Below are 25,405 nucleotides of genomic sequence, written 5' to 3'. Positions count from 1 at the left end.
AGACAGGGATCAAGAAAATCCCCATGGAAAAGAAATGCAAAAAAGCAAAATGGCTGTCTGGGGAGGCCTTACAGATAGCTGGGAAGAGAAGAGAAGCAGAAAGCAAAGGAGAAAAGGAAAGATATTCCCATCTGAATGCAGAGTTCCAAAGAATAGCAAGGAGAGATAAGAAAGCCTTCCTCAGCGATCAGTGCAAAGAAATAGAGGAAAACAACAGATTGGGAAAGACTAGAGATCTCTTCAAGAAAATTAGAGATACCAAAGGAACATTTCATGCAAAGATAGGCTCGATAAAGGACAGAAATGGTATGGACCTAACAGAAGCAGAAGATATTAAGAAGAGGTGGCAAGAATACACAGAAGAACTGTACAAAAAAGATCTTCACGACCCAGATAATCACGATGGTGTGATCACTCACCTAGAGCCAGACATACTGGAATGTGAGGTCAAGTGGGCCTTAGAAAGAATCACTACGAACAAAGCTTGTGGAGGTGATGGAATTCCAGTTGAGCTATTTCAAATCCTCAAAGGTGATGCTGTGAAAGTACTGCACGCGATATGCCAGCAAATTTGGAAAGCTCAGCAGTGGCCACAGGACTGGAAAAGGTCAGTTTTCATTCGAATCCCAAAGAAAGGCAATGCCAAAGAATGCTCAAACTACCACACAATTGCACTCATCTCACATGCTAGTAAAGTAATGCTCAAAATTCTCCAAGCCAGGCTTCAGCAATATGTGAACCGTGAACTTCCAGATGTTCAAGCTGGTTTTAGAAAAGGCAGAGGAACCAGAGATCAAATTGCCAATATCCGCTGGATCATCGAAAAAGCAAGAGAGTTCCAGAAAAACATCTATTTCTGCTTTATTGACTATGCCAAAGCCTTTGACTGTGTGGATCACAAGAAACTGTGGAAAATTCTGAAAGAGATGGGAATACCAGACCATCTGACCTGTCTCTTGAGAAACCTGTATGCAGGTCAGGAAGCAACAGTTAGAACTGGACATGGAACAACAGACTGGTTCCAAATAGGAAAAGGAGTACGTCAAGGCTGTATATTGTCACCCTGCTTATTTAACTTATATGCAGAGTACATCATGAGAAACGCTGGGCTGGAAGAAACACAAGCTGGAATCAAGATTGCCGGGAGAAATATCAATAACCTCAGATATGCGGATGACACCACCCTTATGGCAGAAAGTGAAGAAGAACTAAAGAGCCTCTTGATGAAGGTGAAAGAGGAGAGTGAAAAAGTTGGCTTAAAGCTCAACGTTCAGAAAACTAAGATCATGGCATCTGGTCCCATCACTTCATGGGAAATAGATGGGGAAACAGTGGAAACAGTGTCAGACTTTATTTTTTGGGGCTCCAGAATCACTGCTGATGGTGACTGCAGCCATGAAATTAAAAGACGCTTACTCTTTGGAAGGAAAGTTATGGCCAACCTAGATGGCATATTTAAAAGCAGAGACGTTACTTTGCCAACAAAAGTCCGTCTAGTCAAGGCTATGGTTTTTCCAGTGGTCATGTATGGATGTGAGAGTTGGATGGTGAAGAAAGCTGAGCGCCGAAGAATTGATGCTTTTGAACTGTGGTTTTGGAGAAGACTCTTGAGAGTCCCTTGGACTGCAAGGAGATCCAATCAATCCATCCTAAAAGAGATCAATCCTGGGTGTTCATTGGAAGGTCTGATGTTGAAGCTGAAACTCCAATACTTTGGCCACCTCATGCGAAGGGTTGACTCATTGGAAAAGATCCTAATGCTGGGTAGGATTGGGGGCGGGAGGAGAAGGGGACGACAGAGGATGAGATGGTTGGATGGCATCACCGACTCAATGGACATGGGTTTGGGTAGACTCCGGGAGTTGGTGATGGACAGAGAGGTCTGGCGTGCTGCAATTCATGGGGTCGCAAAGAGTCGGACACGACTGAGCGACTGAAGTATATGTAGTCATCTATCATTTGCACATTTGCTTCAATAAATGTGGTCCATGCAGGTACTGCTAATGGCATCTCCAACATAATTGCAGGCTAGTGAATTCCTGGTAAAATGACATCCACTGAAAGCTTAGAACTAGTTTTTAACTCTTCACTGCTGCTGGGAACCAGAGTGGATTTCCTTGGGGCCCATGAGATGTGAGAAGAGATGATATGAGGAGAGGTGTGCAAATCAGCCTCCCTAGTTAAGCTTACTCCTAGCTTACTATCTAGTTACCCTGGGCAAGTCATCCTAATTTATAAGGACCTCAGGGTCCTTATCTAAAAGACATCAAATTAGGCTCTCCAACATCCTTCAATCTTGCAAAGAAATTATACAAATATTTATCATCTTGGATCAAGTTATTTTAATCTACTTCATTGAATTACCCACAGCTACCCACCTGAACACTAATAAAGTAAATATGTCAGTGGTGGACTTGATGCTGCTCCAAATATTACTCGGTTCAGCTGAGTGTCCATCCTTTGTAAGAATTCTGATCACTAAATTTGCTCAGTTGGGAGGTCACATAAGATTTGCTTCCCTTCCGAATGACTTTATGAGAGTTCAACCAAATATGTGCAAAAGTATACATTTTTCTCTAAAGTTCTCAAAATTTCACCTAGTCACCTTCCGATCGCTAAAGAGCTAAGTTCAAAATAAGACACTGCCTACTCTAGGTATAAAAATTCTCCAAGTCTTTTTAATATCTCACAGCCCTTCAGAGCACACCTGGAGCTTTCAGTCAGGTGGTCCAATTCCATCTCTTTAGCAAGAAGACCAAGAAAGACACAGAGGCTCGCCTACGGTCTCATGGGAGCCAGCGGCAGGACCCCAACTTGGAACTCCCAGCCCAGAGAGCAGGGCTGTGCTTTCCTTCTAAATGACACTTGGTGAGACAAAGATTTTGGTCAGACTTTTGTTTTTATAAGCCTTTAAACCTTATTCATTATGAAATGGTGATTTTAGTTCTCCCATCAGAAGCTGTGTCTGTATAATGGAAAAACATCTGCGTTTTGTCGATGATGGAGAAAAAAATACAGTCAAGTCTCCTGAGTGGTCTCAGTCACTAGCTGAGAATGGCAGCCCGGGAGACCAAGCCAGAGTTTAAATCGACCAATGGAAAACATGCAAGTTGTTTTCTGTGCCTTGATGATGACCAAGATAACTTGGAAAATGCAGAAAAAAAGGGGGGGGAGGGAATCTTAAGGACGTATTGACACACTAAAGCCCACCTGGAGTCATCAGGCCTGTGGTAACTCAGAGGTGGTTTTTCTGAAAAGGAAACATACAGTGATTCACCCAAAGACATGACACAGCCTGGAAGTGGCCCAAACATCAGGTCAGAGAAAGTAAAAACATAACAGATCAAAGAGGGCTCCACTCGGAGTGGAGGAGTCCCAGAGAAAAGGCTCTTGCGTCATCGCTGCCTGGCTCCGACCTCATCTTGAGCTCTTAGTGATTATAGTCTGCGTGTACCTGCTAAGTTGCTTCAGTCAGGTTTGATTCTTTGTGACCCCATGGACTATAGTCTGCTAGACTTCTCCAACCGTGGGATTCTCCAGGCAAAAATATTGGAGTGTGTTGCCATGCCCTCCTCCAGGGTATCTTCCCAACCCAGGGATCAAACCTGCATCTCTTACATCTGCTGCACTGGTGGGTGAATTCTTCACCACTTGTGCCATCTGGTAAGCCTGACTACAGCCACCTAATTCTAAAACTGTATATGCTAGGAGGCCCTGATGTAAACACAAACAACAAAACCCCTCCTGGCTAAGAGGAAACAGGAGAGAATGAAGAAGAAGGGAACTCCCTGGAGGTCCAGTGGTTTAACTCCAGCCTTCCACTGCAGAAGACATGGGTTTGATCCCTGGCTGGGGAACTAAGATCTCACATGTCACATGACACAGCCAAAACAGAGAGAGAGAATGAAAAGGGATGGTGAGAAGAGGAGCCACTATCTCACTGTCTCCAGGATCTGGCGTATAAGGACTCAGTCCTTGGGATGATGGGTTATTGGGTTATGTCCTGGCCTGGCTGATCCTTGTCTCTCCCTCAACTCACTCGGCCTGCCCAGGCCAATACAAAGTGGAATGTTGAGATGGAGAGCCAAGTGCCTGAAGGTCTGTCTCAGCTTCCCAGACTTCACACTTTCAGCCTTCTTCCCACCCCAACATGAGGTCAACATCAGTACCAGTATCTGTAGCCACAAGGGCTGCTGGGAGAGGAGGGAGGAAGAAGAGACGGAGCCAACGAAAGGGTGGAGGGCTGCACTGTTTGACAAGCTCCACACCCATCCGGTGATTCTGATGTCTCCTCATGCCAGGTAAGGACACGGTTCTCACCCACTGGGAGAGCTCTGGAGTCCAGCAGGACTTGGTGGGACTTGCAGGCCAGCTGGAAAGAGCATCCGATCACCAAGAATTCCACTGGGGCCAAAATCCAATGAAAAGAGATCAACAATACAATCGGGTATTAATCTACACTCTGAATGGACTGGTGGGGCTGCTAACACAGAAAACAAAATGCTGTTTTGATTACTGACAAGCCTTTTGCTTTTGAATCAGCAAAAGCATAATGTTTTCAAAGAAAGGGAGAGAGAACACTAACCTGAAGGAAGCGATGACTGATGTAACTTCATTATCCGGATAAAACTGAGTAATTGCATGATGCGCCCCCAGCAATTCCTTTCCATCTTTCCACCAAGAAATAGTTGCACTGTCCTGGTAGATGTTAGGTATGTTGATGGAGCAATTAAACTTGACATCTTTGTGTTCAGAAAGTATTATATGGCCAACCGTGTGATTAAATGCAAGAGGTGGTAGGAACTTGGACCTGGCGGAGGTCGCCCTGGGAAAGGCTCCATCCCTGGGGCCTGGTGCTCCGGGCTGGCCGGGCGGGGACACAGCGCGGGGCTGGTGCCCGGCAGCGGGGGGCTGGTACCCGGCAGCGGGAGGCGTGAAAGTTGGCGAGCGGTCGGCCTGCAGGCTTCCTGGGAGAGAGCCAGAGAACGGCAGGTTGGGGCTGGTTCCTTCCTTCACCTCAGCAATAGCTGCAAAACAGAATATTGGATTTTTAGCCTTTTTTTTAGGTATAATCCTTTCATTTTTTTCAACACATAAAAAACACATATGTGACAAACTTGGATCAAACTGAACATTAAAAAAACTTCCTTTTTTCTTGAAAATATACAGTGGATATTCTCCCCTATCAACATGTTTCCTAACATATATCTAATCTAATTGCTAATTCCACCATGTTAAATTTTTAAATTTATTTTTAATTGGAGGATAATTGGTTTACAATATGGTGTTGGTTTCTGTTGTACGTCAACGTGAGTCAGCCATAAGCATGCACACATCCTCTCTCTTGAACCTCCCTCCCACCCCCCACCTCCCACCTCCCACCTCCCACCTCCCACCTCGCACCCCTTTAGGTTGCCACAGAGCACCAAGTTTGACCTCCCTGCTTCACACAGCAAATTCCCACCAGCTATCTCTTTTACATGTGGTAACGTGTTTCCATGCTACTCTCTCTATTCATCTCACCCTCTTTTTTATTTAACTTTTTCACTTTTTGGCTGAGCCACACTGCATGTGGGATCTTTGTTCCCCAACTAGGGATTGAACCCGCACCCTCTGCGTTGGAAGGGCAGGGTCTTAACCACTGGACCACCAGGGAAGTCCTGGATTTTTAGCCTTTTAAATAATGGAGTTTCCCAAGTAGGTTCCCAACTTTCTAGGCCAGCATGAGAGAGAACTGGGCATCCTCAATATCCTCAGAAATCATGATCAGAATTTATTTAACACACATGAATGGTGTGAATATTCTCTTACACAATGTTATTCATTTGTAGACTTCCTTCTATAGAAAACTTAGGAAATATAATCTTCACCATCAAAATTTTTAAAATTTGAGATATAATTGACATACATATAATATATTAGTTCCAGGTGTACAGCAGAATGATTCCATATTTGTATAGTTTGCAAAATGACTGCCAGGATAAGTCTAGTTAATATCCATTTTCACCAATGGAAATTTTTTTTCTTGTGATGAGAACTTTTAAGATCTACCATTAATAACTTTCAAATAGCCATTTGTGGGATTTCAGTTCCCTGATCAGGGACTGAACTTGGGACCTCAGCAATGACAGCACAGAGTGCTAACCGCTGGAACACCAGGGAATTTCCTACCATACAGTATTACTAACTACAGTCAGCATGCTCGACATTACATCCCAGGACTTAACTCTTTTATAACTGGAAGTTTGTACCTTTGGCCACCTTCATACATTTTTTGGAATTGCGACTCATTCCAAGTCCCTCACACTTAACTCACCAGCATGGCAGGCAGGTGATGGTGCTGAGAGCACCCCCCTTCTGTCTCATCAGCCACAAGACTTCATGCAGCAAATTCGGCCAACAGTCTGGGAAAGGCTGTTACTAGTCACAAAGGGGCAAGTTTATAATTCTTGTGCCTCAGCGTGACCCATTTCTAGGGATGGGGGACCAGCTATACAGTGACTTGGAGCTTCCAGCAAAATGTCTGCCTGCTGGAATAGACCTGGAAATATTTTGATTTCATCTGACCCACAAGAATTTCTAAAAATAGAGGCTCACACCTGTTGTACTTTTAGTGTTAATGGCATTTTTGGAACATACATTCTGTACTAGTAATAGTTGTTATTTATTCAAACACATCAGGACTTCCCTGATGGTCCAGTGGTTAAGACTCAGCTCTTTCAATGCAGGGGACAAGGGTTCAATCCTTGGTTGGGAAACTAAGATCCTACATGCTGTGTGGCATGGCCAAAAATAAAAGGCATATTCCATGGGGGGAAAGAGCATTTTTAAAAAACTTTATAAACAAAAAAGCACATTGACCACAGGTGGTGAGACAGGCAGGGAGGAGAGACACAGGCTGGCATGTTGTGGGTGAGTGATGGGGGCACACAGAGGCACCTAGTCCCTGCACAAGGGCTGTGCTTCCTGCCACTCTTAGGATATCACACCTCCTGTGTGTGTGTGTGTGGGGGCAGATTAAGCCAATAACAACAGAAGATGCCTGGTTAAACCTGAACTTCAGATAAACAACAAGTAACTTTTAACATAAGTATTCAGTTAAGTACTTATTTGGTTGGATAGAGGTACAAGCAGATTTGGGGGTAGAAGGAGGAATCTTAGAATTTATTCCTCTGGCTTCCTCCCTGCAGGTCACTTTGGACCACACTCATCCCTTACTGGAGGGCTGGACTTCCTGCCTCAATAGACTTCCTGACAGAAGTCCTCTCCACCCAGCTCTCTCCCACCAGGGAGACTCTCATGGTTGCTGTACTTGGGAACTGCTTCCTGGTGAACTCCAGGTTGAAGGACAAGATGTTTCACTCTAAAAACAGGGGAAGCTTGTTGCTTGTTCTTGAGGCTGAGGTCCTGGGGGCTCTTGGAGCGCAGGTGTCCTTTGCAGCCTCTGGGAGAGGGCTTTGTGGGTCAGCTGATGGCTGGCCTGGAGCCCAGTCATCCAGACAGATGAGTGTGCTATGATGGGAGCTGTCACTTATTCCAAGGAGTCAAGATCAGAGTGACTCTACCGAGAGGGGCCCCTGCCCCTCCTGTCACCCTCACGCCAGGCAAATTTTATGCACAGGGATGGTAGGAAAACGTGAGGTCCATCTTCTCTGATGTTGGGGTCCCTTCTGCAGTTATGGATGCTCTGGCTATTTATCTGGTATGCCTGCAGATCCTCCTCAAGAACACTTTTTCTACAGGCTTCAAAACACTTACAATTCACTTGTGCCTCTTAGAGGCCAACTTACCTGCAGCACTTCCTATTTGTTGAGCTTGGGAGTCAGGGGTTTTGTCCAAATAGCTTTTCTTTCTATTTTTTTTTGGCCACACCATATGGCATGCGGGATCTTACTTCCCCAGTCAGTCAGTCAGTCAGTTCAGTCGCTCAGTCGTGTCCGACTCTTTGCGACCCCATGAATCACAGCACGCCAGGCCTCCTTGTCCATCACCAACTCGCGGAGTCCACCCAAACCCATGTCCATTGAGTCGGTGATGCCATCCAGCCATCTCATACTCTGTCGCCCCCTTCTCCTCCTGCCCCAATCCTTCCCAGCATTAGGGTCTTTTCCAATGAGTCAACTCTTCGCACGAGGTGGCCAAAGTATTGGAGTTTCAGCTTCAACATCAGTTCTTCCAATGAACACCCAGGACTGATCTCCTTTAGGATGGACTGGTTGCATCTCCTTGCAGTCCAAGGGACTCTCAAGAGTCTTCTCCAACACCACAGTTCAAAGGCATCAATTCTTTGGCTTTCTTCACAGTCCAACTCTCACATCTATACGTGACTACTGGAAAAACCATAGCCTTGACTAGACGGACCTTTGTTGGCAAAGTAATGTCTCTGCTTTCTAAAATGCTATCTAGGTTGGCCATAACTTTCCTTCCAAGGAGTAAGCATCTTTTAATTTCATGGCTGCAAGCACCATCTGCAGTGATTTTGGAGCCCCAAAAAATAAAGTCTGACACTGTTTCCACTGTTTCCCCATCTATTTGCCATGAAGTGATGGGACCAGATGCCATGATATTAGTTTTCTGAACGTTGAGCTTTAAGCCAACTTTTTCACTCTCCTCTCTCACTTTCAGGGATTAAATCCGTGCCCCGCGCAGTGGAAGCCTGGAGTCTTAACCACTGGACCACCAGGGAAGTCTCCAACTTTTTTGTTGTATGTTAAATATAGGGCAAAAAAAGTAGACTGGGAGAAGCAGATAATACTTGTTTTGGTTTGTTTCATTTCCTTAAAAACATTGAATATTTCTAATTATAAAGGTAGCACAAGTCTGCTGTAAAAAATTCTAATATTTATGCGAGCAGAGAAAGTATAAGATGGAAACCTATTTTATAATCCCAACCCTGCAAGATAACCTCTGATCATAGTTTAGGGTATAAGCTTCAGTTTTCTATGAGCTGAGCAGCTCACCAAACAAACTAATGGCAAAGCCACCCAGTCAGATGGCGTCACTGAAATTGGGGCACAGCCAAAACCTGTAATCACTACGGATGGTTTAAAAGATAACTAATCTCCAGAATTTGATTTGCCAGAAGCTGGTATAGTATAATTTAACTGCTAACATTATTTATACAGCACTTGCAGGTCTAAGATTAGCTGTGACTGTCAAATGGGGTACAGAAAGGCAAATGTCCCAGGAGAAGGGGAGCAGAGAGTCCCAGGAGTTAAAGAGGGGATGGGACACAGCTAACTGTGGCGGGGGGGGGGGGCTTCCCCAGCCCCCACCCCCACTCTGTCTAGTTAACCTCCACGTCAGGTGCTCGGAATCTCTACTTTTGTAATATCTACTGTAATAACTCCTCAATTCTTTCTCTGCTGCTGGACTGACTGAAAGCCCCACACTATAGTCAGTTCCTAGGAGGTACTCAAAATATTATAGGTTTGCTGAATGAGTAAGTAAAGGAATGAATTAAAGGAGGAGTAGGGGAAGATGGACAGGGTTTCCAGGGGCCGAGGTGGTGGAAAACTGAAGGGAAAGGAAGAGGCCCTAAGAGTTTGGTAATACCAATTTAGCTTAGGCTGGTACTTCTGTGCTAGGAGAAAAAGAGAGATAAAGTGGAATCAGGGAACTTCCCTGCTGGTCCAGTGGCTACGACTTCTCACTCCCAATGCAGGGGGCCTGGATTCGACCCCTGGTCAGGGAACTAGATCCCACATGCACAGCTAAGACCCAGAGCAGCCAACTAAATAAAAATTAAAAAAAAAAAAAAAATGGAATTAGGCTGAACGTGGAGAGCCCTGAATCCCAGCTGAGGCAGGAGGGACGCCTGGAAGATTTCTGAGCAGGGGAGGGAGATCAGAGCTGTGCTTGACCAGGACACAGGAGGGAGGAAGAGGAGCAAGAAGGAGAAGGCCAGGAAGTGAGAAACCCAGAAGGAAGACATTAAGTCCTAACTACGGGAGCAGCTGGGAAGTAATAGAAAGGATGCAGGAGATAGAACAGGGGCTGATCCTGATAACGCTCTCAGCATTACCATCATTCCAAAAGGAAAGGTCAGCGTCAGATGCAAATTACTATATACAGAGTGGATAACCAACAAGGTTCTACTGTATAGCACAGGGAACTATATGCAATAGAAAATGTTAGTTGCTCAGTCACGTCCAACTCTTTGTGATCCCATGGACTGCAGCCTGCCTGGCTCCTCTGTCCATGGAATTCTCTAGGCTAGAATACTGGAGTGGGTTGCCATTTCCTTCTCCAGGGGATCTTCCTGACCCAGCGACTGAACTCATGTCTCCTGAATTCCAGGCAGATTCTTTACCATTTGAGGCAGCAGGGAAGCCCATATTCAATAACCTGTGATAAACCATAATGCAAAAGAGTATGAAAATGGATATATATATATACACACATTATATATAATACTGAACCACTTTGTTGTATACCTGCAACTAACACACCAATGTAAATCAGCTATACTTCAATAAAATAAATTTAAAAATACACTAAAAAAAAATGTCACAGGACTTCCCTGGTGGTCCAATGGTTAACACTTCACCTTCAGGTGCAAAGGGTCCAGGTTCAAATCCTGGTCAGGTAGCAAAGATCCCACATGCCCCCAGGCCACAAAACCAAAACAAAAAACAGAAGCAATATTGTAACAAATTTAGTACAGACTTTTTAACAAATAAATGGTCCATGTCAAAAAAATCTTAAAAAAAAAAAAAAGAGAGGTAAATTGGACACAAATATTTAGGAAGGACATAATCTCCAGACTGAGAATAGTTCTCAGAAGTGGCCATTTGGCAGGTTAATCCTGGCCGTGGTTTAAAGAGTAAGGCCCCTACTGGGAACGTGCGGATGGTAATGATGATGCCGCATCCGACCAATAGGAATAAAAGAGCCATTGCTATGTCTGGCTCATCGTGAGCACTCGGTAAACATTAGCTGTTAGTACTTAAATTATTTTCTCTTTTCATTGTGAATCAATAAAACCCGCCACGGCCCAGTCCTTAAGAACCGCTGTTTACAAGGGTTGACACTGAGGGCTGAGCAACCACACAGGCTCAGTAAGGTCCTCACTGCAAGGCTCTGGCAAGAGGTGTGGCAGGGGTGGGGTGTCACCATTCACAGAGTCTTCAGTGTAAACGGTGCTTTACAGTATGTGCTATGCAGTGCATAGCCTCACCACACCTATGACCTATGAGGTGGCCTTGACTAACTGAATATGGACAATGTGGAAAAAGGCACAATGAGAACCATTCCAAGGTTTTGGACCCCAGGGTCAGGGCAATGATCAATTAGAATTGACACTTGGGCTTCCCTGGTGGCTCAGTGATAAAGGATCTTAATCCCTGGTCCGGGAAGATCCCACATGCTGCACAGAAACTAAGCCCTTGGGCCACAACTACTGAGTCTGTGCCCTAGAGCCTGGGAATTGCAGTGACTAAAGCCCATGTGCTCCATAGAGAAGCCACCACAATGAGAAGCCCGCACATCACAACTACAGAGTAGCTCCCGCTCACCACAACCAAAGAAAAGCCCGCGCAGCAAGGAGACCCAGCACAAATAAGTAAACAAAAATTATTTTTAAAAAAATGATATTTAAAGCTGCTAATTTTTCAGTGTTCTACATCAGTTGTAAAATGCCCCTCCCCCTGTTTTTCCTCAAAGAAGTAGAACACTTTAAAATTATTTGGGAGCGAGTGATGGTGGGAGTATGAGAGGAGATCAAAAATTTTAAAGTTTTTGATTTGTATTACCACGTTCTCATTAGTGCATCCTCAAGACGACACAAGCGAACGTGGTGGGCCTGTCTGATGATCCCCATTGTGGAGGCAATTTTTTGTGGAGCCCATGTCAGAGATGTATTAAACACTCACAGCCCCAGACTTAACGAGGATTTCATCCTTTCTCCATGGACAGGTGGAAAAGCAGGCTGCTGGTGAAATTCACCAGAAATTGTTCCTCCTCTTCTTTCCCCTCTCTTCTTCTTTTAAGGTTATTTCCTTGTATGGACTGGACAGTAGCTAAAGTGGGAAGTTTTGCCTCACAAGCAAACACAATTGAGCAACCTGGATAAGTGGCCTCCCACTCACGTCCAAGCACAGCGGCCCAGGGGTTCCAGCACTTGCATTTGCCAACCCCAGGGGCCACACTCATCCTGGAGTTGGTCATGGAACACCCCTGCCCTGTGCCCATGCGTTTCCAGCCCTTGACCAGATTCCAAGGTCATCTTCATAAAGACAAGGGACTGTGTGTCCACAATCTTCCTCCAGTGCTCAGCTCGGGGGACAGGCTCCAGGAGATATGATTAGCAAATGTTTCTCTAGCCAACGAATAAAGTGATTAGATCTATTGTCTACTGTACGGGGTTTACCATGTTCTTCTGAACAAATTTACCTGTAGCTTCCCTGAGGGCTGGAACTGGCATTCTCTGAACCCAGGCTGATGCCTGGCAAGGACTCAACATGCAGTGAGCATCTGTGGAATAAATGAGTGTGACACAGGCAGGGGTGGGGGACTCTGAAGAGTGAGCAGGGAAGAGAGGCGCTCCAGGCAGGGACACTGCTGTGACCGGAAGCGGGACTGTGGTGGGGCTCTGCAGCACCTCTTCCCCCAACCACAGCGAAACGGTGGAAGGGCAGATACTGAGAGGTCGTAGTCTCTTAGACTCAAAACTGGTACATGAGGGGACACTAAGGAAAGAGTTATTTTCTGAAGCAAAAATTGATTTGCCATATGATCCAGCAATCCCAGGTGGTGCAGTGATAAAGAATCCAGCTGCCAATGCAGGAGACACAGGAGGTGAGGGTTCGATTCCTGGGTCTGGAAGATTCCCTGGAGAAGGCAATGGAACCCACCCCAGTATTCCTGCCTGGGAAATCCCATGGACCTGGTGGACTATAGTCCGGGGGTCGCAAAGAGTCAGACACAACTGAGTGACTGAATGCATGATCCAGCAATTCCACTCCTGGGCATATATCTGGACAAAATTCTAACTCAAAAAGATATATGCGCCCCTGTGTTCATAGCAGCACTGTTCACAGCAGATAAGACACAGAAAACAACCAAATGTCTATCGACAGATGAACGGCTAAAGAAGATGCTGTTCAGTTCAGTCCAGTTGCTCAGTTGTGTCTGACTCTTTGCAACCCCATGGACTGCAGCACACCAGGCCTTCCTGTCCATCACCAACTCCCAGAGTTTTCCCAAACCCATGTCCATTGAGTCGGTGATGCCATCCAACCATCTCATCCTCTGTCATCCCCTTCTCTTCCCACCTTCAATCTTTCTCAGCATCGGGGTCTTTTCAAATGAGTCAGTTCTTCACATCAGGTGGCCAAAGCACTGGAGTTTCAGCTTCAGCATCAGTCGTTCCAATGAACACCCAGGACTGATCTCCTTTAAGATGGACTGGTTGGATCCAAAGAAGATGTGGTATATATATACAATGGAATATTACTCAGACATAAAAAGAATGAAATAATGCCATCTGCAGCAACACGATGGAACTAGAGATTATCACACTCAATGAAGTAAGTCAGAAAAAGACAAACGCCATATGCCATCACTCCTATGTGGAATCTAAAATATCACACAAATGAACCTGTCTATGAAACAGAAACAGACTCACAGACATAGAGAGCACACTTGTGGTTGCCACAGAGGAGAGGAGATAGGGGAAGGATGGATTGGGATTAGTAGATGTAAACTATTATACATAAGATGGATAACAACTAGGTCCTACTGTATAGCACAGAGCACTATCTTCAGTATCCTATAATGAACTATAATGGAAAAGAATATGAATATAAAAACATTATATAATGGGATCACTTTGCTATATACGTGTAACTAACAGAACATTATAAATCAACCAAACTTCGATAAAATAAATTTTTTAAAAATAGGCTATTTTCTGTGTGATCACATAGTGCACCCCACTCTTAAATTCATGAATATTTGCTGAGCACTCACTGAGCATGCATGATAGCAAACAGGTTGGTGGGCAGTGATGCTCAGGGCTAACCAGTAGCTCAGTGTTTAGAGCCGAGGCCCACCCAGTCCCTGGATGCCTGAGAGGTGACCTCGGGAAAGTTCTGTAACTGGCTGATCCTCTTCAAGGACAGAAGTATCTGTGGGGGGTATAAGGAGAAGAAAACGATCAGATGTACCAGGTCCATCAGCAGAATCCACAGACACTGGCTGCTGTTGTGACTTGCCTGCTTCTGAAGCTGGCCTGGTTTTTTTCGTTTTTTTATTTTTCTGGCTGTGTTGCATCTTCATTGCTGTGTGCTGGCTTTTCTCCAGTTGAGGCGAGAGGGGCTACTCTCCACTGTGGTGCACAGGCTTCTCATTGCAGTGGCTTCTCTTGCTGCAGAACACAGGGTCTAGGTGTGCAGGCTTCAGTAGTTACGGCGCACCTGCTTAATTTCTCCATGGCATGTGGAGTCTTCCTGGATCAGGGATTGAACCCATGTCTCCTCCACTGGCAGGTGGATTCTTATCCACTGGACCACCACCAGGGAAGCCCTGAACCCGACCTGTTGAACACCAGAAGGAGGAATTTGGGGGCTTTGTGGAATGAGTGCTGGGACTAACAGGTGAGGTCTGTCTCAGACAATGCATAGAACAGCAACATGGCAGCCACATCATTGCCACCCATGAATGAAAGGAAAAATCATACTTCCGGTCTGTGATGGCCAAAGAACTCTGGCTCTAAGGAATCTCCCCAGGGCTGGTCACCACCCTCTCCCAGCAGGAGAACCTTCCGATTCTCTTGAAGCTGTAGGACCACAGCCCAAGGTGGATCAAGGGAAAAAGCAGCAGCTACTGAAATGGCAGGACTCGGAGTAGTGGGTGGAGTGCAGCCTTCCGCCACCTCCTGACCCTGGAGTCTCTCCAGGCTGTGGGAGGAGAGTTGGGCAGGGCAGCAGCCCGTGGGGTGCGAGAATGCAGACTGCTGCTCTGTCAGCCTGCTTTATTACCCCAGGACCTGTGGAGGGGCCGGAAGCACCTGGGCCAGATAGGTCACATAAGGGCAGGGCTGAAGTGTCAGTCATACAACCCACATCTGGCTCTCTGTACTCCTTTCCAGACAACAGAACAGGTGGTGACATGAGCTGAGCTCTCTGAAATTCAGCCTCAAAATCCGGAGGCCCAGAGGAGGCTGCAAGAGTGAGGACTTATTGTTGAACTCTTAGGGGTTTCGTGCTCCCCACTGCAGAGCAAGAGTGGGCCAGGAGGATGCGCTTTTGTTGTTTAGTTACTAAGTCGTGTCTGACTCTTTGCAGCCCCACAAAGTGTAGCCTGCCCAGCTCCTCCGTCCATGGGATTCTCCAGGCAAGAACACTGGAGTGGGTTGCCATCTCCTTCTCAGGGGATCTGCACAACTCAGGGATTGAACCTGTGTCTCCTGAATTGGTAGGTGAATTCTTTACCACTGAGCCACCTGGGAAGTCCAGTCCTTTCTGACAGTTGAGCACTAATGCACCCAGAAAACAGAGCTCCAGATTCAGACTGTGAATCTTCCCATCATCTCCTAACTCTCCACCATGCTCTCAAAACCAGCAGAATGTCAGGATCTCCAGGGAAGCTTTTAAAACTCGATGCCTGTGTTTCATCCAGAGGTTGAATTTATTGGCCAGCAGTACAGCTTAGGTATTGGGATTTAAAAAAAATCTCCTCTAGTGATTCTAGAGGAATTGGGGTCAGACCTAATTCCTAGGGTATTAGGGAATGGATCCATCTGGTGGCCCAAATCATCTGGCGGGGGGGGGGGGCTCCTGCCTGGGAACCTTGATGTTTTAAATGCATTGTGGCTTGGGAGCCTGGGATGAACAAGGCCTATGGTACCAGAGTTCAGTTCTAGCTCAGCCACTCAGAAGCCAGATGACCCTGTGCCAGTCACTCGTCCTTTATTTTTCTGGCCACACCACAGAGGCATGTGGGACCTTATTAACAGTTCTTTGACCAGAGATTGAACCTGCATCCCTCACAGTAGAAGTCCAGAGTCTTAACCACTGGACCAGCAGAAATTCCCTTCCCCAGTCACATGTCCTTCTGAGACTCACTCTCCTGGTGTGTGCAGGAAGATGGGTAATGCCTGCTTCTCTCAGCGACCAGAGGAGAGCGCTGCGCAGGTGCCCGGCAACCTGAAACATCTGATCTGCTTTGTTTCCGAGGCACAGCTAATCGTGCCTGGACTACCAAAGGTGGACACATGGAACCGATTATGCTGACTTGGCTCCTTCAGCCTCTTGCAGGAAAACAGGAATATATGTTTACCCAACCAAGGGTGGTTTTCCTTCTCTTTCCCCTTTGGCAGCACGCCAAGGGTCACAGAAAGGCTGAGGGGACACTTTCTGGCCAGGGTTGTGAAGCCTGGCCCCCGTGTCTGGGGCTGGCTCTCTGCAAGGGCCAGCTGTGGCTTTCACAAGACCCAGGAGAGATGCTCTGTCCCCAAGCTTAACTCGTCTGCCCTGCCACCCGCAACACACATCCTCCAGCCCACTAATAGTTGAAACTCTATTAATTTTAGCCATTCTTTTCAAGAAGAAACATTTCCTTTTAAAGTGTGACCATCTCAGACTTCCCTGGTGGTCCAGTGGTTAAGAATCTGCCTGCCAATGAAGGGGACACGGGTGTGATCCCTGATCTGGGAAGATTCCACATGCTGCGTGGCAACTAAGGCCATGCACCACAACTACGGAGCCCATGAGCTGCAACTACTGAGGCCTGTGCGGCTAGAGCCCATGCTCCACAACAGGAGAGGCCACAGCAGTGAGAAGCCCGCGCACCGCAATGAAGAGCAGCCCTGCTCACCACAGCCAGAGAGAGCCCAAGTGCAGCAACGCTGACCCAGCACAGCCAACTATTCAATACATAAATCAATCAATCATTAAAAAATGCGACCATCCCTAAAGACCAAGCACCTTAGTCAGCACCGTTTGTCCTTATCTTCCCCAAGTGACAAGAGGGCAAAGAATTCCCTCCCAAAGCAGAGTAAATGGATCTTTCCTACTTCTTGCACTAAGTACACCTAGAAACACAGGGTATTACATATAAAAGGAACTTCTTAAAAAACTCTGAAGCGTGGAGAGATGGTATTCTGCCTAGGGATCTGGGGACCTAAGAACAACATGGTGATGAATTCCCCGAGTCTCCTTCTGTTCGAGGTATCCCAGATTTGGAAATGCTAACAGGCAAAGACAAAAAACAACAACAGAAGCCTGTTATCCTTAGTCAAAGGACTAGGAAAGGGCAGCCAGGCAAGACAGAAGGCTTTTAAACAGTAAACTGCTCTTCTCCAGGCAAACAATCCAGAAAAAGCCATGGCCCCATCCCCAACCATGCCAGCAAATGTCAAGTGGGCAACCTAGACTTGAACCCTTACCAGGCTATAAAGAGGTGCCACAAATGCTCCACTGGGTGGTATCAGAGGCCAAAAAGAGAGGTGGCATTTTCACCCCTACTGGCTGGTGTTAGTAAAGCCCATATGGGATGCCTAGACTTTTATTCCCACATGGCATGAATGAGGCATCTCTCCTTGTCCCCAGCAGGGTGGTATGAGAGGAGACCCAGTAGAGAGTAAGAGATTTCACTACTCCCCTAGGGTCAGTGGCGGTTAGGTGGGAACTGTCGTAAAGTAATCAGGCACTCCTACCCTCTCCCCAGCCAGAACTCTCACCCTACCTCTGACCGGCAATAACATCCCACCCTTAGATGTCAGTGGAGGTTGAGTGGGGAACCCAGGACTCTCCTCATACCTCAGTTGGTAAAGAATCCACCTGCAATGTGGGAGACCTGGGTTTGATCCCTGGGTTGGGAAGATCCCCTGGAGAAGGGAAGGGCTACCCACTGGGGAACCTAGAATTTTACCCCCACAGCAGTTCAGAGGAAACTACGTAAAACAAAAGGCAAATAAGAGTCAGTCACACAATGCTCTCAATGTCTAGGTTTCAATAAAAAAGATTCTATCTCAAACTGAATGAAACACAAAAACCAAGATAACAGAGAGTTATTTGAAAAAGCTTTTAAAAAAGGAATCATAAAAATACTTCAATGAGGGACTTCCCTGGTAGTCCAGTGGCTAAGACTCTGCACTTCCAATGTGAGGTGCCTGGGTTCAATTCCTAGTTGGGGAGCTAGATCCCACATGCCACAACTAGGAGTTCTCATACCATAACTCAAAGATCCTACATGTCACAAATAAACAACCCACATGCCACAACAAAGACTGAAGATCTTGCATGCCACAACTAAGGCCTGGTGCAGTTAAATAGCTATTTAAAAAATACTTCAATGAATATGAAATTCATCAATAAAATAGGAAGCCTTTTAGCAAATACATGTAAAGTCTCAGTAAAGAAATAGAAGAGTGAGAAGAGAAACAAATGGGAATTTTTGAACTAAAAAATACAATAATCAAAATAAAAAAACTCAGTGGATGGGCTCAACAGCAGAATGAAGGGGCAGAGGAAAGAATAAATGAACCAGAAGATAGAGCAATAGGAAATTATCCAATCTGAACAACAGAAAAAAATGAACAGAGTCTCTGCAACCTGTAGGACTATTTATTACTAAAGATCTAATATTTGTATCATCAGAGTTCTGGAAGGAAAAGACAAAGAGGGCAAGGCTGAAAGAGCACTTGAAGAAATAATGGCTGATAACTCCCCAAATACGACAAAAGATATAAACCTACAAAATAAAACATCTGAATGAATCCAAAATAAGATAAACTCAAAAAATATCCACACCAAGATACATTATAGTCAAACTTCTGAATCCTAAAGACAAAAAAAAAAAAGAGTTTTTAAAGCACTAAGAGAGATGATACCTTACTTACAGGGGAAACCAATTCAAATGACAGTGAATTTCTAGAAGAAAGTGGCACATTTTCCTAAGTGATAAGAGAGAAGGAATGTCAACTCAGAATTCTTCTGGAATGAAAGGAAAACCAAAATATTTTCATACTAAGGAAAACTAAGAGAATTTGTCATCAGCAGACCTACTCTAAAAGAATAGCTAAAGGAAATTCTCCAAACAGCAAGGAAACAATAAAAAAATAAAGCCTAAATCATTAGGAAGAAGGAAAAAAAAACACAGAAAACAAAAATATTGATCAATACAATAGAATTTCTTCTCTTTAATTTTTCTAAACTATGTCTGATGGTTGAAGAAAAACTGCAACACTGTCTGATGTGATTTTATATATGATGAAGAAATATTTAAGATAATTATGCTTAAATGGGGGAGCTTAAGGCATTTGAAAGGAAGTAGGGATTATATAATTCACTTGAATTGGTAAAACATCAACACCTAATAGACCACTAATTACATTAAATATAAATGATCTAAATACTTCTATTAAAATACAAAGATTGGCAGAGTAGATTAAAGAAACATGACCAAACTATCTGCCATTTATTAAAAAATTCACTCCAAATAAAATGATACAGGCAAGTTGAATACAAAAGACAGAAGAAAAAAATCATACAACCACAATGAAAAGAAAAGCAGGATGCTTACATTAACATAAGATAAAGTAGATTTCAAAACAAAGAAAATTACCAGTAAGACATATTATGTAATGATAAAAGTCCGTCTACCAAGAAGACATAGCAGTCTTAATGGGTATGAACCAAAGCAAAGAGCTGCAAAATATGTGAAGCAAAACCCAAAAGACCTGAAAGGAGACATAAAGAAATCAACAATTATAGGAAAGACTTCAACATCTCTCTTTAAACAACTGAAAAAAGAACTGGGCACAAAATAAGCAAGGATATGGAAGAACTTAATAAGACTGCCAATAAAAAGAATCTAGACTACATTTATAGAACATTCCACCCAACAGCAGCAGGATACACATCCTTTCCAAATGATAATGGGATATAAACTAAGATAAACCACATCGTGAGCCATAAAGCAAATCTCAACAAATTTAAAAGAACTAAAGTGGTACAGTTTGTATTCCCTGATTACAATGGAAATAAATATAAATTAATAACAGAAGGTAACTATAAATTTTCCAAATACTTGCAAACTAACAGCTAAATAATCTATGGAGCAAAGGGAGAGTCTCAAGGGAAATTTTTAAAAAATACATTGAACAGAGTGAAAATGAAGCTACAATATATCAAAATATGTGGGACATAGTTGACACAGTTTTGAGGGGAAATTTTATTTAGTAGTCTGTGCTCATAACATAGAAAAAGAAGAGCAAGGCAAACGCAAAACAAAAAGAAGGAAGAAAATAAATATAGGAAATAAATTGAAAAAAGAAAAGCTATAGAGTAAATCAATGAAACAAAGAGCTAGTTGCTTGAAAAAAATCAATAAAATTGGTAAGTCTCTAGCAAGACTGACAAAAAAAAGACACAAATTACTAATATCAGGAATGAAACAGGGAATATAACTACGGACTCTGAAGATGTCAAAAGTATAATAATGAAATACTATGTTTGCTACCAACTAAGCCCACTGCGCTCCTCCCCCATGGGAGTCTAGTGTGCAATAGCTGCAAACAGCAGCCTTCTCTGTAGTTTTTGTAGCCTGCTGCCTGTATGGGTTGCTCTAAGGGACCCTGCAGACAGCCCTTTCCAGTGGACATTCATGTCTAGTATACTGTCCCCAATCTAGGCTCCAGACAAGTATATGCAGTGCCTCTGGAAAGCCCCAGGGCACAGTGGCCAGAGTCCACATTGGCCAAGTCATAATGTCTACCCACAACAAGTTGCCGAATAAAGAGCATGTGATTGTGGCCCTTCACAGGGGCCAAGTTCAAGTTCCCAGGCTGCCAGAAGATCCACATCTCCAAGATAAATACCAAGTTTAATATAGATGAATTTGAAGACACGGTGACAGAAAAGCAGCTCATCCCAGATAGCCGTGTGGTTAAATACATCCTAATCATGGCCCCTGGACAAATGGCAGGCTCTGCACTCATGAGAGCCTTGGCATTGTCCCCTCCTTACTCATGCCCACCAATAAATCCTACTTTCCTGTCAAAAAACTGTAAAAATCATAATAATGATAACTAACTACTATGAACAACTCTACATACGAATTCAACAACATAGAAGAAATGGACCAATTCCTCAAAAAACACAAACTACCACAACTCACAAGTCCCTTGGACTGCAGGAAGATCCAACCAGTCCATCCTAAAGGAAATCAGTCCTGAATATTCATTGGAAGGACTGATGCTGAAGCTGAAACTCCAATACTTTGGCCACCTGATGCGAAGAACTGACTCAGTTGCAAAGACCCTGATGCTGGGAAAGAGTGAAGGCAGGAGGAGAAGGGGATGACCGAGGATGAGATGGTTGGATGGCATCACCGGCTCAATGGACATGAGTTTGGGTAAACTCCAGGAATTGGTGATGGACAGGGACGCCTGGTGTGCTGCAGTCCACGGGGTCGCAAAGAGTTGGACACAACTGAGCCACTGAACTGAACTGAACTGAACCACAACTCGCTCAATATGAAATAGATAATTTGAATAGCGCCAGTTAAGGAAATTAAATTGAATTTGTAATTTAAAGAACACCCACAAAACAAATTTCCAGGCCCAAACAATTTCACTGGAGAATTACACCACATGCTTAAAGAAGAATTAACATCAATTCTACACACTGTTGTTGCTCCATCTCTAAGTCATGTCCAACTCTTTGCGACCCCATGGACTGCAGCACTGCCAGGCTCCCTGTCCCTCACTATCTTCTAGAGTTTGCCCGACTTTATATCCATTGAACTGGTGAGGCCATCCAACCATCTCAGTCTCTGCCATCCTCTTCTTTTGCCTTCAGTCTTTCCCAGCATCAGGGTCTTTTCCAATGAGTCTGCTGTTTGCATCAGGTGGCCAAAGTATCGGAGCTTCAGCTTCAGCATCAGTCCTTCCAGTGAATATTCAGGGTTGATTTCCTTTAGGATTGACTGGTTTAATCTGCTTGCTGTCCAAGGACTCTCACGAGTCTTCTCCAGGCCAACAATTTGAAACCATCAATTCTTCAGCACTCAGCCTTCTTTATGGTTCAACTCTCACATCCATACATGACTACTGGAAAGACCATGCTGCTGCTGCTGCTGCTAAGTTGCTTCAGTCGTGTCCGACTCTGTGCGACCCCATAGACGGCAGCCCACCAAGCTCCCCCGTCCCTGGAATTCTCCAGGCAAGAACACTGGAGTGGGTTGCCATTTCCTTCTCCAATGCATGAAAGGGAAAAGTGAAAGTGAAGTCGCTCAGTCGTGTCTGACTCTTAGCGACCCCATGGCCTGCAGCCTACCAGGCTCCTCCATCCATGGGATTTTCCAGGCAAGAGTACTGGAGTGGGGTGCCATTGCCTTCTCCAGAAAGACCATAGCTTTGACTATATGGATCTTTGTCAGTAAAAGTGATGCCTTTGCTTTTTAATACGCTATCTCAGTTTGTCATAGCTTTCTTTCCAAGAAGCAAGAGTCTCCTAATTTCATGGCTGCAGTCACCATCTGCAGTGATTTTGGAGCCCAAGAAGAGAAAATATGTCACTGCTTCCACTTTTTCTCCTTCCATTTGCCATGAAGTGATGGGACCAGATGCCTTGATCTTCATTTTTTGAATGCTGAGTTTTAAGCCAGCTTTTTCACTCTCCTCTTTCACCCTCATCAAGAGGCTCTTTAGTTCCTCTTCACTTTCTGCCATTAGAGTGGTGTCATCTGCATATCTGAGGTTATTGATATTTCTCCCAGCAATCTTGATTCCTGCTTGTGTGTCATTCAGCCCAGCATTTCACATGATGATGTACTCTGCATATAAGTTAAATAAACAGGGTGACAATATACAGCCTTGAAGTACTTCTTTCCCAATTTTGAACCAGTCCATTGTTCTATGTCCAGTTCTAACTGTTGCTTCTTGACCTGCATACAGGTTTCTCAGCAGGCAGGTAAGATGGTCTGGTAATTCCACCTCTTTAAGAATGTTCCAGCTTTATGTGATCCACACACTCAAAGGCTTTCAAGTAATTAATGAAACAGAAACAGATGTTTTTCTGGAATTCCCTTGCTTTTGTTGGCAATTTGATCTCTGGTTCCTCTGCCTTTTCTAAAACCCAGCTTGTACATCTGGAAGTTCTCAAGTTCTTAAGTTCTTCAAGTACTGCTGAAGCCTAGCTTGAAGGATCTTGACCACATCCAGGATCCTCAGAAATATACCTCTGTGTTTCCAGACTATTCTGTTGCCCCAGATAGAGCTGGGGGTGAGGGTGGGGAGAGGAGGGTAGTTAATGGGGACGCAGACAGGAACAGCAGCAGGGAATGGCAGCTGCCCACAGTAAAGAAGCCATACGGGCAGGACTCTTTTTTTTTTTCAGACTTCATTTATTTTTTGACCCAGGCCCATGGCAGTGAAAGTGCTGAGTCCTAACCACTGGAGCACCAGGGAATTGTGAAGACTTTATTATTACTTTATTTAGCTAGTTAGGTTTTGGCCACGCCACAAGGCATGCAGGATCTTTAGTTCCCTGACCAGGGATCAAACCGGTGCCCCTTGCTTTGGAAGCACAGAGTCTTAACCATTGGACTGCCAGGGAAGTCCCAGGACTCATTTTTAAGGGACACCGTACACTGCCTCAGGCCCCATTTCTAGGCTGACTGATGCCTGAGGACTCTCATAGCCAGAGTCAGGCACAGGGCAGGGGTGGGTGGGCTGGGGGGCCACACTCATGCAGGCCCTATGTCTGACTCTCCAGGAGAGAAACTGTTCCAGCTCACACCTCTCTTTCAGATGCAATCTGTTTCCTGCCCAGAAGAGATCCCAGAATCACCTATCTATCTGCCTGCTATTTGATCAACGGAGACATGCAATTTCCGCAACATGACTATCCCTGCACGTTGCAACCGGGCTGAGGACTTACATCTTCAGACTCTCAAAGTGTTTTTTTTTAACCTAATGCTGTAGATTTCCTGCTAAAGTCTAAGAGCTTCCTTTTTTCTTTGTCCTCAAACTTTCAAAGTACATTGTTTTCACCAACAAATCTTCAAATCATGTGCCCAAATTTAAAAAAAAAGAAAAGAAGCTCAAAGGGTGCTTTCACTTCCTGTGTGGAGGCAGCCTTTCCCTGAACTGGGCCGAGCGGAAAATAGGCCACCCCTGGGAGGCCATGAATATTCATCACCTCACTGCGCATTCACTAAGCAGCACTGGGACAGAAAAGCACTTTCACTGAGTTTGAGTTTATGCTCTAATATTCTCCATGAAGACAGCCTGTTCTTACGTGTAGAAAAGATCATTTTCGAAAACGATAGTGAGGTCGGTCTTCTATGAGCAGCTTTGAAAGCCCTGCGGCTTACAATAGCAAAACAATCCCTTCTCCAAAATAAACAAGGCTTTCCTTTGTATGTCCAAGGAGAGGAAGGACCAGAGCTAAGGCAAATTCTGAGACGTCCACTGGCCCTGAATGCTGACATGACTGGAGCCGCCACCCCCGCACCCCAATCCCTGCATCCAAAAGCAGGTTATGAAGAAAAAGGACCTGTCAGAGAGCGTTTGCCTGATCCTCAAGTTCCAGCCTGAGACCTAAATTCTGAGGAGGGGCCCCATCCCAGAGTGAGCTGGGGCAGAGCTCTAACCCAGTGATGAGCAGATATTGCCAGGGCCTTAGCTGACTCTCAGAAGCTAGACAACACCGATGAAGAGCCTGACTGGGAAAAATCCAGAAGGCCCTATTAATGACTGAGGACAGAGAGAAACATACAAGCATAAAATCTGCTGCCACAAACACCTATGCACTGTGATTATGAAATGCAATGGTTTTTCTCTAAGCCTAAGTCACTCCAACATGCTTAGCTTTTGGTGTAAAGCTTCTCGCGTATCTATGATCTCAGTCTAAACATAAAGTCAACATGTCTCCTCTCTCTCTCTTTCTCCCTCTCCCCTCTGCCCTGCTCCTTTCCCCACCCCTGCCATCCCCCAAGACTCATGGAAAATCCATTTTACCATTAAGTGAAAGATGAACTAACGGTGGATGAAATGGACAAGTGAGTGTAGTGAAAGTCACTCAGTCATGTCTGACTCTTTGTGACACCATGGACTATACAGTCTATGGAATTCTCCAGGCCAGAATACTGGAGTAGGTAGCCTTTCCCTTCTCCAGGGGATCTTCCCAACCCAGGGATTGAATCCAGGTCTCCCACATTGCAGGCGGATTCTTTGCCAGCTGAGCCACAAGGGAAGCCCAAGAATACTGGAGTGGGGACAAAAGGATGAAATAAAATGTTTTAGAATGGTGTGCAGAATTTTCAACGAACTCTTTAAGACATTAACTATTCTTCCTTGACTCGGATTTGATTCTTGGGTGGGGAAGATCCCTTGGACAAGGAAACAACAATGCACTCCAGCATTCTTGCCTAGAAAATCCCATGGACAGAGGAC

The 25,405-nt window shown here is 44.8% G+C and overlaps 1 protein-coding gene and 1 non-coding gene across 5 annotated transcripts in view; one reads left to right on the top strand and one right to left on the bottom strand.

Moving 5' to 3' along the window:
• Nucleotides 1-25,405, bottom strand: part of MERTK (MER proto-oncogene, tyrosine kinase) — a 139,217-nt gene that overhangs the window by 84,395 nt on the left and 29,417 nt on the right. For all 4 annotated transcript variants that reach the window (XM_081484885.1, XM_081484882.1, XM_081484884.1 and 1 more), the window contains one exon: nucleotides 4,586-5,027. Coding sequence is in view for 3 of the 4 variants with exons in the window: in XM_081484882.1 (XP_081341008.1) it covers nucleotides 4,586-5,027 (442 nt within the window). In the remaining variant the exon portion in view is untranslated. The remainder of the gene's footprint in view (nucleotides 1-4,585; nucleotides 5,028-25,405) is intronic.
• On the top strand, nucleotides 20,460-20,593 carry LOC145504086 (small nucleolar RNA SNORA70). Its single transcript, XR_014052066.1, has one exon. It is a non-coding gene; the product is annotated as a small nucleolar RNA SNORA70 (small nucleolar RNA).

Source organism: Giraffa tippelskirchi, chromosome 4 (assembly GCF_054371585.1).
Source record: "Giraffa tippelskirchi isolate mGirTip1 chromosome 4, T2T-mGirTip1v1.2.pri, whole genome shotgun sequence".
Taxonomy (NCBI): domain Eukaryota; kingdom Metazoa; phylum Chordata; class Mammalia; order Artiodactyla; family Giraffidae; genus Giraffa; species Giraffa tippelskirchi.
Note: the sequence above shows the minus strand (reverse complement) of the source record. Positions and strands in the feature narration are given on the sequence as shown.